Source organism: Erpetoichthys calabaricus, chromosome 14, assembly GCF_900747795.2.
Source record: "Erpetoichthys calabaricus chromosome 14, fErpCal1.3, whole genome shotgun sequence".
NCBI classification, from domain to species: domain Eukaryota; kingdom Metazoa; phylum Chordata; class Cladistia; order Polypteriformes; family Polypteridae; genus Erpetoichthys; species Erpetoichthys calabaricus.
The window spans coordinates 39340594-39360263 of record NC_041407.2 but is presented as its reverse complement, the minus strand read 5'-3'; the positions used below and the strand labels follow the sequence as shown (position 1 = coordinate 39360263).

The 19670-nt window shown below is 37.9% G+C and overlaps 1 protein-coding gene across 2 annotated transcripts in view; it reads left to right on the top strand.

Moving 5' to 3' along the window:
* Positions 1 to 19670, top strand: part of LOC114665083 (zinc transporter ZIP11-like) — a 1034136-nt gene that overhangs the window by 984692 nt on the left and 29774 nt on the right. For both annotated transcript variants that reach the window (XM_051936341.1, XM_051936342.1), the window contains one exon: positions 10426 to 10524. In XM_051936341.1, the coding sequence (XP_051792301.1) occupies positions 10426 to 10524 (99 nt within the window). The remainder of the gene's footprint in view (positions 1 to 10425; positions 10525 to 19670) is intronic.

The following is a 19670-nucleotide window of genomic DNA, read 5'->3' as shown; positions in this document are numbered from 1 at the left end:
TTCTTTGGACTTTGAAATAGTTCCTAATATGTGGACAAAACAAATATTTAATGTACAATAGGCAGAATTCTAACAGATCAAGAATTGCTGAACACAGCCTGTGTGCTTGCATGCAAGAATCCTTTTAAAAATCAAGAGCAAGTTGACATTTCACAAATCTGTTATTGTCATGATTATTTATGGAACCTGTTATCAATCTAGTTAAAGGGTTCTTTCTGGGACGTTCACGTGGATTGTTCTTTTTAGAAACCAAAATGGTTCCTGTATGGCACCGCTCTGAAGAACCACTCTGGCACCTTTATTTTTAAAGTTTAGCTGCCATCCATTCATTGGATCACTGAAGCTCAAGCATCTCTCACTCGATTTCAGCTTTTCTGCCTCACTCTAACTTTCTGTGCACTGCCTTTTATTGAAGTGGTTCGGCCCTTATAGGTAGGTAGGCCTCCTAAAGGTTACAACTAACTTAGGCTGATACTGCATGAGAAATACCACAACCATCCAGGTGGCTTTTAAAATCACAGAAAACAGCTGGAAAACCACAGCTCACATCACACAGTTTAAACAAAATCCCAAAGATGACATCTACATTAACTAAATCATTTCTAGGACATGCCTGTTGTTAATCAATGTTTTCAGGCATGTTTTGTAAGGTAATGTGCAATAGAAGAGGTCTCAGGATGCGTCAGGTGAAATCTGTGCAAAACTGGGATTCCACGTTTTTAACCAATCTGCTACCCAAATCTATTTTGTTCACTTTCTTAAGCTTGCAGTTCACAATAATTCATCTTCAAACCCATATTTCCAAAATCATGGACTGCTAGTATGACCTACTCCAAAATATGAGTTCAAAACCTTTTGTTCCTGTCTTACTGGTCAACTCAACATAGTAGACTATCACTACAAGCTACTCAAGTTTAAGTAACATAAAAAAATGTGTGTAAAGTATTTTTTTTTTAGTAATAAACAGCATATGAGCATAGCTACACAGTCTTTACAGGAAGTGTATTTTTACAGTTGTACTAGGCGGGCATCTATGTGGTGTTATTTCATATAGGACACCTTCATAAAGGGTGTCACTAAAAGAGTTCTCAGAAAACTGAGAGAAGAGGACACATACAAAAGATTGCTGCCCACCTGTCTGGTGAGGTAACTTATCAACTTGTCTTTAAAGGTCTGCCCTTTTTTGGCAACAGGGGCACCAGGTTACAACTCCCCCAAGAGGTCCTCAATGCCCTTGAAACCTTGAGTCTTCAATGGGCCTTACGTGACTGGTCTTGAAGCTCATTAACTTTTTTTCTGCATAATGTTGTCTCTTATTAGTAAGCAGCTTCAGTTGACTGTCTGCGTTTAACATGTGAGTAACCATTCTTCTGTCTTGGTTTTTTTTTTTTTTTGTTTTTTTTTGTGGGCCCCTCCTTCACTATTGGAACAGTGCAGCTCTTCATGTCTATGCATATCATCTTGTGTGTGTTGAAATGGCTTTGTGGCTTTCCTCAAGCCCAGCCAAACCCACGGACTCCATATTGAGTAAGCTTTAAAGGTTGACATGCTTTGTTATTTTTAATATTTCTCTTTAATCAGGTTGGCACGTTTACTGCGGTCTTCTCTTGTATGCACTCATGTGTACATCTTGTAATTTTTGTACACTGTGTACAATTTTGTTTGTGATCTGCTCTTTGATGCCACAGTCTCGGCAGAATAGTGATGAAAATCCAAAGTCAGTTATTAGAAGTTGCCATTTCATCTAAAATGAAATAATTCACAAGGGAATTGACACCCTTTTAGTGTATAATTAATTATATTGTTTTATTTTTTTCTTCACTGATGTCAGTCAACCATATCTCAGTTCTTGTGAGGTGTTATATTGGTGTGATGCTGCTATGCTTAGCCACTTATGTGTGTTTACTGTATGTATGAAAGTGTTTTAAGGTTCACCACTTTACTTTTGGCATACTCTGGCACTGAAAAGGAACATATGAAAATAACTTGAATTGAATTTTAGAACACTTGCTTAGGTCTAATATTTCTAAAATTATATAATTGCAGATCACATGCCTCTTGGTGGTGGTGGATGGTCCTGTGTTATGGTAGCTCCCTGGAGCCTCCCTGTTTCCCCCATTAATCTTAATACAGTGCCCTCCATAATATTTGGAACAATTGATTTACCCCTCTGCCCCACAGTTTAAAATTACAAGTCAGAAGTAATTAAAGTGCACATTGCAGACTTTCATTTAAGGGTATTTGCATACATTTCTGTTACACCATATATATATCCCCTCATTTCAGGCATCATGGGTGTTTGTGATTCCACTGGTGGGTTTAATTGCTTCATAAGATACCTCGGCTTGCTTCTACCCTTTGAAGTCTGCAGTTACCATTGTACAACATGTGGACAAGAGCTGTGCCAATGAAAGTCAAAGAAGTCCTTATAAGGCTGAAAAACGAGAATAAAACCATTAGAGACATTGGTTAAATCTTAGGATGACCCAAATCAACTGTTTGGAATGTCATTAAGAAGAAAGAACGCAATGGTGAGCTCAGTAATCAAAAGGACTGGCAGGCCAAGGAAGACCCAAACTGCAGATGACAGAAGAATCCTCACTATGGTAAAGAAAAAGCCCCAAACGTCTGTCTGACAGATCAGAAACCATCTTCAGGAATAGTAATACAGAGGCCACACTGCAAGATACAAACCACTAGTTAGTCACAAAAACTAGATTGTCAGATTATAGTTAGCCTACAGAATTTGGAAATAAGGTTTTGTGAACAGATGAGACAAAGATGAACCTGTGTCACAGTAATGGCAAGAGCAAGGTGTGGAGATGAAAAGAAACTGCTCAAGATTCAAAGAATACCACCTTATCTGTAAAACACGGTGCTGGGGGTGTCATAGCTTGGGTATGTATGGCTACGACAGGTTCTGGCAAACTTATCTTCATTGATGATGGAACTGCTGATGGCAGTGACACAAATAATTCTGAGGTGTATAGAAACATCTGATCTGCTCAAGTTCCAGTAAATGCTTCCAAACTCATCGGTGGCTTCATCCCACAACAAGGTAATGATCTCAGACATACTGCTAACGCAACACTGGACTTTTCAGCAGGCCTTCCATATGCTGAAGAGAAAATGTAAGGGGACAAGCCCCCTGAAATAAGCAGATGCTGTGAAGATGGCTGCATTAGAGGCTTGTGTGAGCCCAGGTCCGAACACCATCAGACTAACCCCTTTTATTTCCACCCGGATGTGCTCCAGGTGCCTGATGACACTCTTCCGGCAGCACTTCCTGGTGTGGCAAAAGTGCAGCCCTTGCACCCAGAAGCACTCTGGGCATCCCTGGAAGGTCCTTCCTCCACCTTCCCAGGTGTGGCAGAAGCGTCGATCTCCCGGCTCCACAACACTCCGGGCACCCTCTGGCAGTGGCCATCAGGCCCCAGTGATTTTGAGCCTCCTTGCTCCTTCCCCATGGTCCCCTCGTCATTCTGGACCAAAATCTTTAAATGCCTTTCAAACAGCCTTGGTGTCACAATCCCTCCTATCCCATTAATAGCTGTGTTTGGTGTACTTCCAGATGGGCTTAAAGTGGAGAAGGACAAACAAACTGTGATCGCCTTTACTACACTATTGGCACGTAGACTTATCTTGCTCAGCTGGAAGATCCTAACCCTCCTCTGTTAAGTCAGTGGGTTACTGATGTTATATACTATTTGAAACTGGAAAAAATCAAATTCGCACTTAGAGGATCTGTGCAGAACGTTTTCAAAACCTGGCAGGTTCTAATCAATACCATTTTAGAATAAGCCTTTAAAGCAATGAGGAAGCAGATTCTCTCCACATTTCTTTTTCTTCTCCATTTATCCTTATTTACTTATTAATTCATCTATTTACTTATTTTTACTAGTTTTAAGTTTTACTCTGCTGGCCATGCTCTCTTTCTCAGGGGTGGGGGTTGATTTGTTTTCAATCCTATATTTGTAAAAATTGATCTATTTATATGAAATGTTGTGTGATTACAATAAAATCAATAAAATAAAAAAATAATTTGCCAGGTTGCTGCTCCAACTTCAAGACTAGTGGACTTGGAGGATGGAGACTGAAGAAATCATATTTGCCTAATAGGCATCAACAAGACAATAGCAGCTCACTAAAGTTTTTTGAAAAAAGAAAAGTATGGCCAATTGTGTTTTTCAATTTTCATGATTTTGACCCACTGATTGAAACCACACAGAAAACAAAAAAAAAGCAAGAATTCACCCCCCAGCTGACGGAATGCTTATTCTAAAATGTTTTTAATTATGTCTTACCATGTTTATTTTTTTTTTCCAAATAAAAAAAAGTTTGGACAGATCCTTTAAGTGAGAAATTGATTTTTTCCAATTTCAAATATTATAGAATCTTAGTTACCCATTGAGCGATAAACGGTGAGTTGGGCTTCTTACAGTAAGCAGGATAAATAAACGTGCTAGTAATGTGTTATCAGCTATTACAATCAATTTGTCTTCCTCCACTTTAAGCCCATATGGATCTACACCAAACAAAGCTGTTAATGGGTTACAAGTGACTGTGACACTAAGGCTGTATGATAAATATTCAAAGAATTTTGTCGAAAATAATGTTAATTGAGTGTATTCCCAAAACATGTGGCCTAGTGAAGCTGGAGCTCGATTGCAAAGCTCATAGATTGGAACCTGCCATGGATACATTTTGGACAATTTCAAATGAGGTAAGTGTGATCAAAGAAAGGTCTTATTTTAAATTATTGAATGCTTTGCACATATAGAGCTAGAGTGTATTCTATGCATGGCTGCCTTCTACTCCTGTTCTGAGAAGTTAATTGAAAGATCCTTTTTCCACTGTACCTTACTATTGCTGAAGGGAAGATTGCTTGAGATGTTTTTATAAATTATTTTGGCGCTGTCTGAATCTCCAAAACTAATTAGTATTGCCTCTGGCATAGAAATAGTTTGGAAGTGTGAAAAATTGGGTAAGTTTCTTTTAAGAAAATTTCTAATTTGAAAATAGTGGAAAAATTGCAAAGCATAATAATAATAATATATTTAAGATGCAATTATGTTATCTATATGTTCTCTAAGTGTCTTAATCCCAAGAGTTTTCCAAAGATTAAATACTGTATAGGTTTCAGGAAGCTGAAAAAGGTGATTATAATGTAGAGGAGCAACATATAAAAGCTCCTCTGCTTTGAAATGGATCCTAATTTGTTCCATATTCTGAGTGATTGGTGGATGACTGGATTATTAGTATTAACTGGGACACCAAGCAGGGCATATAAAAATGCAGAGCAAGATTTAATTTCCATTGCTGACCAGGCTGGTGTAAATTTAGTGATTTGTGCCAATTCTCAGGTCTTTATAGTGTGTATATTTGCTGGCCAATAATAAAATTGAAAGTTAGGTAGTGCCATGCCACCTTCTGCTTTAGGTCTTTGTAGAGTTGTCTTTTGATTGGGTAGATGTCTCGATTTTCAGATAAGTGAGGTTATAATTGTCACAAATTCAAGATAAATAAAGTTATTATTGAGTCTAGTTTCTGAAACATCGATTTGTTGGTGTATATAAGGATATTCTGAAATAGAAATAGGACCGTAGCAAGAATGTTCATCTTGACAGTATTGAGTCTCCCTGCTAAGACAATCTGTTAATATTCTGTTTAATTGTTTCCACATTGTTATCAAAATCATTTTGTACTGGTAAATTCCTGAGGTAGTCTACACCAGTGAAAATGAGTATTCTGGACCAGTACAAGCCAAAGAGAAGCTAATGGAACATTAGTGCCCACAAAAATATCTATTCATCGTCTTACTGTTGTAACTCAATGGAGTTGCGAAAGAAAAAAAAGATGATCCACTGTGATTGACTGCCAAAATGTGCTGAGCTCATGATACTTTTATTGCACAACTGGAAATTAGAATCAATGCCAAAGCACCATGAGATAGTCATGTGATCTGTGATCTCCTGCAGTTTCTCCTTGTGTAATATGACATCCTAAAGGCAACGAGATCCATAAGCCATAATCATTAAGCATGCCATGCTCTTCTACACAAAGTAGTTTAGGGACATGCTTGCCTAATTTGTCAGTGCTTTATTTTTATAGAGAAAAAGAGAGGAGTGTACTTTGATTTGTATGTTGTTTTATTTAAAGCCATCTACTGAAATAAAAAAAACACAATGTAAATTTCCACAATCTATTCTCAAATTTGTTCAGTTGAATTCAGTGTTGCAGGTGTCTGAAGCTCATCAAGACAGAAAACAGCACTGCCGTGTTGGCTAGTTCATCAAAGAAGACAGTAACACACACTCACACGGGCTGATTTAAAGTCATCAGTTTGCCTAAGGAGCAGGTTTTTGGAAGATGGGAACAGAATACCTGGAAGGAAGCCCACTCAGACACAGGGAGTGCCTGCAAAACAAGCACATACAGTATAGTGTCTGAGTCAGGGCCTAAACCTGGAAGTGTAGAGCTGCATCACCTCACTGCCTGCTCATCAGCCATAGCCCCTCAGTCTCTTGGCTGCAATACAAGGATCAATTTTTGAGAAAGAATGTAACAGACATGTCTGTAGTCATGCAGTTGGAATGTCAGTATTTTCTTACAGCAAGAGTAATGTGAATAGATGCTTTTAGTCAGAGTCATGACAAAATACATGTGCCTTTTTTATTGGAAATATGGTGTAAAATAAATGAAGCCTTTGGGTTTTGTTGTATGTAGTGGGGAATGAAATCTTGGGGTGCTCATTTCCTTTTGCATTCTTCCAAGCACAGAGACCAGAATTTGAAGATGATAGTCAAGTCAGCATTAGGTTTATGTGTTTGAGTGTGCATTGCTTAAAGGTGGCTCACTGGCTAAGATTGGTTCCCACCATTTGACCAGTGCTGCTTCATTAAGTTAGTTAAAGATGGATAGATATTTTTCTGTAATAGTTATGCTTATTGGCCTCATAAATTGTACACAACACCATGTTTACCCAAACATTTTGATCTTTTTTCTGAATGAGAAGTTTCTTCTAAACTGCACACAAAGTTTACAGCTATCTAAAGTTCATACATCCAAAAAAGAAGAATGAACAGTTTTATGTATGCATTGTTTCCACAGTTTGCACCTAATTCTTTCAATGTTTTTCAGACAAAGTTAAACTCGGATCATTTACAGACTTTATTATAATTATAATTACACATTAATGAAACACTTTGTTTATAAGGAAAAAATTATTTGCTGTATACTGTTTTGACAAATGAATGAATGAATTGTAGGGCAACCTTTGAAGTTTTGGTAAGTGTATTAATGTTTTAGTGAATTTGGTTAATCTATAATAGTAAATGTAAAAATTTAGCTTGATTATTTTGTGCAGATATGCAACAACTCAACAACCAGCAAATGAATAATGACTGTAGCTGATCCTGCACCTTTTTAAGACATCAAGAATGTGGTTGTCTGAAGTCAGCAGTTTTTCACTATGCCATTATTGTGGTTAAGTCTGCTTTGAGAAATGTGTGTATAAACACAGATTTCAAAAGAAGTTTTGAAAACAAATGTTCCATGTTCAAGGCTATTCATATTTCGTATGCGAGTCCTTTTTCTCCTTTCATCTTCTCATTTTCCTGTTTTTAGTGTGGGGAAATGTCAGTCATGTTATAGTATGGCCTTTCGGAAGATGTTGCTTTATACTAATTGCTGCTTCCTAGCACATGGAAGAGAATCAAATTTCATTTGCATGCAGCGAATCCAAGGTTTATTGTTTGTGGGAACACTATTTAAGACCAAAAGCATGTTAAGTACTTTGCTAAAAATGATCCATGGTTTGGGTTCTCAATGTTTTTGCATGGTCGTGGTGTGTCTAAAACTCTGGTGTCATTGAAAAGTTGTGTCTGTGCACTCAGAGAACTTGGAATACAACCCAAAATTCTTGGTCTCATGCTTTTTCAGTTCAGGACTTATGCTTGAAACTCCATTAGTCCAAATGACTTCTTGAATTGAATACACGATTCACTGCTGTGTCCTTTTGACATGCTTAGTAACTTCAAGCTGAAACAGACTTTATAAACTTTATATCACATACAGTATGTCTGGCCTGTACATGTGAACTGCTCTCAGACCTAAATGTAAAAAGTCCATTGTTTGTGTGGTTTCCATAGGAACAATTGTAAAACAATGGGAATTATAAAATGGTGACTTTGTGGGGAGGCATTGAAATATTCAGTCTGACTTTGCCAGAAGAGAACAACTAAATGGAAATGCATGCTTCTTGCCAAGCATAACAGCACATGAGTTTGAGTGGGCAAAAACAATGGCCATTCATTGTCCTTGTGGTGACAGAAGAAGGTAAAAGTAGTGAGTGAAGTCATCTTTTGGAGCTGATCCCATAGTTCCTGTTAACTTTAAAAGCAGAGGAAGTCATACCTTTAAGGTACAGGATAAGATCAAATAAAGAAAACTTCATATCAGGCTATATACTGTATCTTGTGTAGTATCTTCTGGTAACTGTCATACTGATTATTTGCTGGGCAATGGCTGACTGCCACTTAACTTCCAATGTGTTGGCAAAAGGCATTTCTCTGACTTGATGTCTGCTTCTTGTCATCTTAAAGATTTATAAAACTTACGGATGCACAAAAAAGTGTCTGAAATGTGAGTGCACAACTTTCCGTGCAAAAGTCCAGATTTATAAAATAAAACTTTGAAACTCTGACCCATCCGTACACATCATTTTAGAGAAACTGGATAATAATGACATCCCTGATCAAGAAGGGAAATTCAATAAAAATCAGTAAAATGATTACTAAATTTGTATAATAATTCAGTAACCATGTCATTATTGTAATGCACATTGATGTGACAAACATACTAAACCTCAAAAATGGCAAATATGATTCTAGCTCCCTTTAAGAGGGCCAATGCTATGTTTTTGCAGTAAGAACATTTTTAGTCGTTCGACAGTTTATATTGGCTGCCTGTTGTCACTTCTCAGGGAACTGCCTGACATGTCAGAATATCTCAGCCAAGCTTCACTCCATCATGCCCTTTGTGCTGGACTTTATTATCCATCCGATGAGGCACTACATCCAGTTTTTGTTTGGTATGAATGCACATACATAAAACATAATAGGTTTTTGCTTAAAGTGCCTGGTTCTTCTAACGTAATCAGAGCACTGCACTGCATTCATATTTCAGTAAGGGCACCTAGCGAGAATGAAGCAGCAATTGATAACCAAAATAGTTTCATTATCACACAACGTCTGTGATGAGACTGACAAATGTTGTGGCCCGATGACCTTGGTCAATCCATGATGCATTCATTTTCAGCAAAATAGCTTTGGCAGATGTGACATTGCTGTACATGGTGGCAGGCTTGTTCGTAAGATAACTGGCTGAACCCTCAGTTTTTCAAATGGCCTGCACTATTCATTGCAACAGTAATCTTACCATTACATGTGCCGGTTAATAGTGGCTACTCTCTCAGACGCTGCTGCCTCACACCTTTCCCCGACCGCCAGGATGCAGAGAAGAGGCGCTATAATGCTGCCCATGTTCTTGCACACTTTAGCACAGCATAGACTCCTCAAATGCAGGTGGGCAGTGTCTCATGAGGGAAGCTGTTCTACCACCCAGTGAATTTTCTCATTTTTTTCAGTGATGTGTCACATTCAAATTAAAAACTTGCAATTCTTAGAATACTTCAGATGAGTATTGACTGTAACTTAAATTTGTTTATGATAGTGTCAACAAGGTGTTTACGTGGTTTACTGCCTTTAAAGTGTGTTTGTCTATCTGGCCCTGAAGAATGAAAGTACTGTATATTCCAAAATGCATCAGCCAAAGAAGACATTAATAATTGGACACTTTTTCTGATTCAGTTCTCTGTTTTTAATTTAGCTTGATGTTTAAATCAATATATTTGTATTAACGTATTGCACTGTTATGACTACAAAACGCCATGAAAAGATGATTATCTCAAATGTATTGTGTTTTGTGACAAATGTGTTTTAGCTGTTTGTTTCAATTATTGTCTGCTGTTCTTGCTTACACATACACATCTTTTACAGTTGAAGCCTAGGCAGGTTAAGCAACTTGTTAAGGGTCACAGAGTCACAGGCAGGAATCTGAACTGACATTCTTGGTGTTTATACTTGAAGGAGTCCAATAACATCACACTGCCTGAATTCCGGCTCCACTGCAGACCTTCCAGCACCTCACTTTACCTTCTGTTTCTCTAACTGTAGAACCATAGACTCCTCACATTGGATTCAAATGGTCTGCCTAAATGGTGACAGACATTTACAAAATGTGAACTAACAGATATCTAGAAAACCATCTTTTTGACTGTTGAAAACACATTCAACATTGTTTGACATTATGATGGGAGACAATTTCAAGAATTTCTTCTAAATTACTTTTTTTTTTCTTTTGTAGGAATCTTGCCTTGGGAATTGGTATTCAGAATTTCCCAGAAGGACTAGCAGTGAGTTTACCACTTCACGGAGCAGGAATTTCTACATGGAAAGCATTCTGGTATGTGCTGAGAGTGTAATGCTTGGGTAATTTTTAACATCAATGTGTTTTTTCTTTAAACTTATGAGTGTAAGATCAAACCTACTGTAAATTTCCAACGTTATACTACGTTGGAAAGAATGCTTAGGTATGGACTTCATGCACCATCATTTCTTTTAATGCCGTATGTATTTTAGGCAGAAAAACTATACCTAGTAAAGACCTTGCTGGTTAGTACAGATAATTACCACAAATAATAATCATAAGTTCTTTATTAAAACAGTAGAGGGCAGTAGTAGTAGTTGTATATTGCCTGTGGAATATTGGGGAATATTATGGAGTGATATTTCTATTAGCTATAAGATGTGTATCAATTTATGTTGCTGGTTTGTGATACAATAGTCTCTCATGCACAGATCTATTATGTGATTTGGAAAAGTTGCATTTCAAAGTTCTGGTTGGAAACTAGAAAAGTTTATGAAGACCTGCTTCTCATAATTGCAGTGTAGACCCTGAAGTTGTAGGCATTGTAGCTGCATTTCACAAAGATTTACAAATGGTTCAAAACAGTTCAAATGCTGCTATGAGATTGGCATTCTAGCACTAGTATGACTCGCCATACAAAAATACTCCACAGTCCAAGTCCCTTCATTTTTAAAGATTTCAGTGAAATTCAAATAAACAGTTCACACAAAAAATAAAGAAACAAGTTAATAATGCTTGCAAAAGAGAAAGGGGAAAAGGGAAACTTATGATATTCTGCTTAAATGTTTTGGTTACATTCCTTAAGGTTTCTATGCATTATTCTATTCAATGGTCAGAAACCTGTATGCCCTGAATATCAATCTGTCTGACTGCTCATGTTTCTTTCTAGCTGTCTAACTTCAATCTATGGGCTATTCTACTGTCACACAGAGTTAAGATTATGAACATTCCATTTTCAGTAACTTATAGTGGGATAAACTGAATCTTCCATTATCTATGTTAAGCTATATTATATTCAAGTCCAAGCTAAGAAGCCTAAGGAAAATGTATCATTAAAATTAACTTAAATGATGTGGCTGCTACAGAAATTAATACGTTTGGTGAAGTTTGTTGGAGCCAAAACTATTTTTGACTATGTATGTCAGAAAATTTTAAAATCATCTGTTTCTCCTTGATGTCAGCAGAGGGATTTAAAACACTGAAGTTGTTTTTCTTAGTTCTAGTTGAAGGTTTAAATTATCTGTAGAGAACAATTTGAATAGCCAGACAATAAAGCATTGTAATAGTTGATCTATTTTCTTAAAAATGGATGTGCTAGCTTTTATTCAATCTGTGCATTAAGAAACTACTTTAATTTTGTAATAGTCAAGGCAAGTCAACTTTATTTGTTATATGCACATAGTACCATGCAATTCTTACTTACATGTCTCTTCAGAACAGTTCACAAAAATACAATACGAAAAATCTCTATTAATATAATGCAAAGTTGACTGACTGACTGGTTGATTTATTTACTCATCAATAAAAATACTTCTTCAATTTGGATTAAACAGCTGAAATGATTGTACAAGTAGGGCATCCATTAAGAAAGGACATTTTGAAATATCAATATGTAAGGGTGAAAACCCATTCTGAAAACTAAATATCCCAAGAACTCAAAAATGTCTTGACAGATTTGATTGAAAGTTGGTGATGCTATAGAAAAAAGAAAATTAGCCGGCCTATGTGTTTTTTTTTTTTATTATTTTTTTTTTTTTTTTGCTAACTTTTTTGTCGATGTTTATTAATATTATGCTAACTTACTTGCTTGGTGCTCTGCTGAGATTGTGCTTTATGCATATGAAGGACCTAGCAGAAGTGATTGACGGGCCACACAAATACCAGCAGTAACCAATAGGGTCCTGGACAGGAAAAAAAAGACGTCATCATGTTATGAAATGGAAAGAGAAAGTTTGGCAAACTCAATGAAGATGTAAAACTCAGTAGTTAGCAAGCACTGTTTTCTGCTGCTGACTTCCTGCACTCTTAAATGCGTACCAGCTCTTGTTTTGGTTATACATTCCACTTTGTTGACCTTGTATGTGTTTCGAGCACTGCAAAGTACCAACACATAAACAACAACCATTTGACTTGTAGACTTTTGTGAGCAGAGGGTGAAAGACAACATAACAACTGCACGGCTCTTTAAAAATGCCACGTGAGAAGTGGAGCGAGCGGTGTGATAACAGCAGCTTGGCAGTTTAAAAGTGTTGTTAGGCAACCAGAAAAAGGTGCACAGCCACAGCTTGGAGGGAACAGAGCTAATTACCTGTTTCAATTCAAATGAATACTGTATATTTTCCTGTAAAACTGTGTTTTATTACAATGTCCATCATCAAAAGCCAAGTTAGTAGGAAAAGGCATGAATTGGTCTATGACTGAAATGTTTTACTCATGGACAATAATGTTCAGTTGCGATGACCTAATAATACAATTATTACTTATTTGACTGATACATTTATCCTAGTCAACTTACAGTATTGTAGATACAATTGATTACGTTTCTTTTATTTTTCCATCTGGAGCACAGGCAGGCGAAGTGACTTGCTCATGGTCACACAGTGCCAGCCGCAGGATTTGAGCCAGCAGTCTCATGATTTGAAGTACTTGGTTCAAAGCTTTAACCACTGCAACACACTGCCAGCCAATAATATTAGCCATTGGTTAAAATATTATATAAATATTGTATACCAAGAAGAGCTTAGTTACCTAGTGCATAATACTTCTGATACATCTGATTAACCAACAATATAACTCTTGCCCAACTGTAACACATTTAGTAAATAAATAAATAAATAGAAAGTATACATAGCATGTAACATATACTGTATATACAGTATGTACACAGTATTTGGCCGTTTCATTGACTGCTCAGCAACCTTTTGACCTGTCTGTTCAAACTGTCCCAGAATCTATCAGTGTGCGTGCCAAAGGTCCTGTACTATTTGCCAAAAGGTGGACAAGTGGCTACGGCTGAAGTCTTACTTTCCCTGTTTATCTTTCCAAATCAGCATGTCCTGAACAGAAGGCAGCTCAGTACCAGTAATGCCACCTTCACCACCTTCCACTGTGCATCTGTAAAAGTTTGTAAGAACAGAAGGTGAAATACAATCTGCCATCAGACATCTGACAAAGTAGAGATGCTTGTGAGCCTTTTTGATGGGCTGAAATGTGTTGTTCCCACTTTAGTTCATCAGTTACAGTCACTCCAAGAAATGTAAAGCCTCACACTCTTTCAACAGCAACATGCCTAAGATGGAGACAGCAGATCTTAGAAAGTGTTGGAAATGTAACAAAGTTCTAATGGTAATAGTTACATTTTCAGTGGATTTGGCCAAACTAATATTCACACTTTTCACATATAAAAGTTGACAGTTGTCAGTATTACCTCACTACAGTACTTGTAGCAGAGTCAACAAACTTCTACTGATCAGAACCAAATGGGTGGTAGAGAGAAGTGCACATAATGGTACTTCAGAAACATCTATGGACTGCTGACAGATTTCTGTTTCTTTGAAATAAATTAAATATAACATTATCAAGCAAGTCAGACAGCCTAAAGTATCTTCAGTATCGTGATGTGTTCATTAGGTGAGTGCCAAATCAATGAGACCAGTAGTAGTAGTAGTCAGAAAATCAGGCTGCCATGGCAAATGAACAACATGGAAACACAACTGCCAAGATTTTCAAATTAAAATAAACATGAAGGGCAACTGCCAAGAATTTTAGATGTCAACTGTTTATGGAAATTAACACCTGCAAAATCTACACCAGAAAAGCTTGTGCAAAGCAGTTTCCCAGTAACACTAGGAGTCTATGAGGAAGACAGAATAGACTGATTTCCTGGAAAATTTCTAATTTGTTTTACAATGAATAAGATTCATTGTAAAATCTGATTTCTGATATTTACTCCTGGATGTTTTGATGTTTATACATGTACTGTTGCTTTTTTTATTCTAATTATACATTTGCAAACTACCAAATATTGGCTTAATTTTGAGATCCTGACATTTTTACAGTGCTATCAGTGCTTGGCATGACAAGTTAGCTGGCTGCTGAGGTTTCTTGTGTGATAAACAGATGTGTCAGGTAAACAAGTGGATGTGAAATGCACTGAGATAGATAGATAGATAGATAGATAGATAGATAGATAGATAGATAGATAGATAGATAGATAGATAGATAGATAGATAGATAGATAGATAGATAGATAGATAGATAGATAGGGCATTGTGATAAACTGAGAGAGAATTATTATGTACAGTCTTGGTCAAAGCCCAAATGAAGTCCTACTTGCTCCGTTAGGAATAAGAAGACATCTGCTAAATATTAACATCGTAATCCTAAGTCAAATCTCATAACTTGCTCATTATATAAAGTTATACATGACGTGACATTTGGGTGCATTTGCAAATTGGGTGAACATTTTTGATAGTTGGAGCATTTTTAAATTTTTCAATTTCTCTACATAAAAGGCCTACACTTTATAATGCTCTGTTGCATTTCATTTTTTAATTGTCGATTTCTTGCCATTATCACTAAAATATTGTAACACAGTAACACAGTCTGTTCTAACTCTGCTTTAAGACAGACAGAGGTTTTTAAAGTAATCAGCAGAAGTTGGGACACTTGTGCAAATTGTTTGTTTCAACTTGCAAGGCTTAATTGACTTAAATTGCTGCAGAACATCAGTAGGTTGTAACCTTGTCAGTTGTTCCCTGAAGAAGGCCCATTTGTAATATTCTGAAATTTATTTATTTTTTGTTTGTTTTTTCCTAATGTAATCTTTAATTTTAAACCTCTGGGAGTTTACTCCTGACCTTTTCACCATTTTAGGTTATCCATTGCATTTCATCTGATTAAATTTGGAAAAAAGACTGAGGTGTTCTAAAACTTTGAACCAGTAATGTATTTTAAGTATTTACAAACACAGAAAAGAAAGGTAATGACAAAAATACAAAACAAATGCCACAAACAAGCCTCCTGATGATATTTACAGTTCCAAAGAAATCTTTATTGTAAGTGAAAAGTGTGGATTCTGGAGTGCAAATAATGGTTAACAGAAGGAAAAATGTGGTGAAATCATCCCCTTTTGTAAACTGTTTTCAGGAAAAAAAGGATAATGAACACAGTCCTACCACCAGAGTCCAGAAGGTGAATGATCTTCTGAGATAAGTCTCTTCACAAAGATCAGTTGCAGACAGGAATGGGAGAAAACATACCCACCGCCATCCCCTGTATCCCATGGCCATACAAAATCCTCCTCCACTGCAAACATCCAGTTCATAAAGGGTTTTTGGGTACTCGCCAATGATAAAGTTGGTGGAAAATGGAAAAGTCAAAAAGTCCCCCCACATCCTTCTTTTCTGGTTTTATATGTATAATGTCTTCAACTACAAATTACAAATCCCACAAGCCCCTCCACATCTGTGCAAACCTGTTTAAAGACACAGACCCCATATGTACTGTAGAAATCAGGTATCTGAGCTACCACTGTTGTTACTGTCATTTAAAAATGACCGAACAGGCATAACTATACAAAAATTAAAACCTTATATGTGGCAATGCTGCAAAGCCTTCAGTTGTGTTGTGCACTGCACTGTTGTGTGTGTGTACTGATACAGGTCTTGTTGATAATTTGCATATTGTGGGCTACATATTTTAAAATGAAATTGAAAAATGTCAGTCAGATTTGACTAATTCCCAATGATGACAACAGGTTGTGCAGGATTTTATTCGTTTGTCTCTTCACAAAAGCACTACTGTTTTATGTTTATTTGTGCTCCAAAGTTAAATTAAGTAAGGTGTTATACAGGATTTTCCATTTGGCCTCAGGCTTACCGATACACACCAAGTAGCAACCCTGGTTCTGCAGGTACGCTTGGTTTGCTGTGCAGCAGAATGAATCAGTGACATCAGCACTGACCGACCCAGTGTCAGACCAAGGTATTATTCTAACATGGTACAAGGCACAGTAGTATACAGTAGTGGTTTTCAACCAGTGTGCTATGGCACAGAGGCGCACCGTGAGAGCTACCCAGGTGTGCTGTGGAAATAATAATGTAGTGCACTTGGGTCAGAACCTGAGAGGGACAAACCCCTGCTATGTTGCAGTCACAGCACTTATAGCACTTTGGATATGCCTCCTGGTGGATAGAATCCATCTTCCTGGGTTTATGATCACCAGCACGTCTCACAGGGCCAGTTGATAGTGGACAAACTGTGCAAATTGCCTCTGAAGCAGAGAGTGGTGGACAAAGCAGCTGGGAGATGCCACAAAAGTACTCACGAAGTTCTGTGCCTGCGAGTGCTGATCTTGGAGCTCCTTTTTTTTATTACTGGCTTCTCTGCTGGCGGCACGGTGGCGCAGTGGGTAGCGCTGCTGCCTCGCAGTTGGGAGACCTGGGGACCTGGGTTCGCTTCCTGGGTCCTCCCTGCGTGGAGTTTGCATGTTCTCCCCGTGTCTGCGTGGGTTTCCTCCAGGCGCTCCGGTTTCCTCCCACAGTCCAAAGACATGCAGGTTAGGTGGATTGGCGATTCTAAATTGGCCCTAGTGTGTCCTTGGTGTGTGGGTGTGTTTGTGTGTGACACTGCGGTGGGTTGGCACCCTGCCCAGGATTGGTTCCTGCCTTGTGCCCTGTGTTGGCTGGGATTGGCTCCAGCAGACCCTCGTGACCCTGTGTTCGGATTCAGCGGGTTGGAAAATGGATGGATGGATGGATGGGCTTCTCTGCTAGTCCTGCCCCTTAGGACAGTTGAGCAGGTATATGTGATATGATGAGTTTGTGGTTAGTAAAATAGTTGTTCTGACTTGTGATGTTTTTGGTTACAGAAAATGTGCCCCACAGAAAAAGGTTAGGAAACACTGGTATATCGTAAAATGCCCAACTAGATTTTGACTTTTATACAACATATTCATGTGTGCACATTGTGTGGTGGGTTTATATGTTCTTGTTTATTCATCCCAGTTTAAACCACTTCAGGACTGGAGATTATCCCAGCAGCATCGGACCCAACGCAGGAGCCAAGCCTGAATGGAGCACAAGTGGAGCAGAGTGCACACACTTATATTCCGTCATGCTGGGCCAATTTACAGCACCAAGTTAATGCAATAAGTATCTTCAAATATGAAATGAAAACCAGATTGCTGGAGAAAGTCTCATGCAGACCCAGACCGAACCTGTATACTCCACACAGACAGTGGCTTAGCCAGGGCTTGAACCCAGGACTGTGGAGCCAGTACCATGAAGCACTGTGCTATTGTGTGGCCTTATCTGTTACATTTGTAAATGTATATAGCTTTGTCAGAACGTGAATGAAAGTGTACTTTTTAAATGAAAGTGGCACCACTTGTTTTTTGTTTCTGTTTCCTGGAATTTCTACCATTGTGTAGTTGTTCCCTTAACGTTGTGTCACATTACGCTACTTTTCCAGTCAGTTGCAGTCGTAGCCCATCGTATACATAATCTTAGGGAGTCGGAGGCATTTGACAGCATGTGCTTGAGAATCCAGAAGCCTAACATGACATACCCAGCGACTTAATCTAACTAGTCTACAACTCCTTCCGATAAAAACAAACAGGTTTGATTTTTTTCTTTAGTCATAGTTTAGTTGACTTTGTGAACAAGCAATGAATACCCATCCAGAAGTGCAAGTCATACAGCATAATGCATCAATAAGGAATAAGAACGTAGGTGTTTTGCACCTTACAAAGAGAAGAGAAGCTTGTCTGTCTGATGTCTCGCATTTTATATAGCACAACAAAATGGAAAAAGAAACAAAAAGGGACAAGGCTGCAGCTGAACTCGCCATACCTGTTAACCCTTTATAGAGCGTTGGCTGTGTCAGGCAATATGTTATTGGCTGCCATAAAAAGTGGCAAGCACAACTGAACTGGAAGGTCAGTAAATGTTACATAGCCAGCAATTTTCAGTCGTTTAAACTGACTTGGTCCAGCAACAAGATCAACAACTGCAGTCGCTAGTCTGCCATGTCCCATAACTAGAAGTTGCATAATGTGACATTAGCTTTATATGGACCCTGTTAATCCTATCTGTTTCATTCAAAAAGGTTACATATGCCTGAAGATCTATGGTGCTGCACTGTGACTTTCTGTTTGTTATCCTTTCTCCTGTTTAATGAACTTAGCAAAGTTTATTGTACTATTTGTTTTCAGTTCTGTCCTCCTGGAGTCATCGGTACACTGCAGGTTATATTTCTGTCTAGCTGTGCTCTTGTCTTTGCTATCACTGACAATGTTGAACCCTTGTGCTTACACAGAAGGCTATAAGCCTAACAAAATCATTAACACAAATCCAGCTCACTCACTCACTCACTTGCTGGCATGCTTGGGTGCACACTGAACCACTTCAACTTTTAAGAGCCTGTGAAAGTCGGTGAACAAGGTGTAGGGAAAATGTGCCAGTCAGCTGGGAACATTTCCACCAGTTGTGAAGTGTCAGCAGGCGCCTTGATGGCTTCTTCCCTTTGAAGCATGCCACCTTTTTTTTTTTTTTTTTTTTCATTTTTCTCAGCTCAACTCTGAGTTACGGCCTGAAAGTCTCCTGTCTTGTATTTATGCTGAAGTGTTTAACAGGGCTGGACTGCTTTGAAGAGAGTCATTTTCTTATTTTGATCTATCTTGTTAACTGGAGAATTTTGCTTCTAAAAACCTTACCTTTTAACTAATTGTCACAATAGTTTTGTTTTACAAGCTGCAATGCACACAGTTAATAGACCTGATAGTAAAACGTCTCCTACTATTCATCCATTTTGTAGTTCGCTCATTTAGATCAGGATTGTGGGTATCCAGAGTCTATGCTGGCACCAATTGGATGATTTGGCAACAGTCTGTTACAAGGTGCCACCTGCTTTAAAGTGTCTAAAATGAAAGTTAATACTCCATAGTTGACTGAGCCCCTACATCCCAAAAACATGTTAATTAAAAACAGTAATTTGGCCCAGTGTGTCCTTCATTGGGCTGCTGCTTCACCAAGGGCTAAAAGGGCTAACAGGATCTCAGAATTGGACTGAGAATTTTATTTTTTTTTTTTTTTTTCAGAAAATTAACTTTGTTTTATTTGAGGTTCCTTTATATTTGGTGATCTAAGACAAATTAATGTCCCTAAATTTCCAGTATAAAT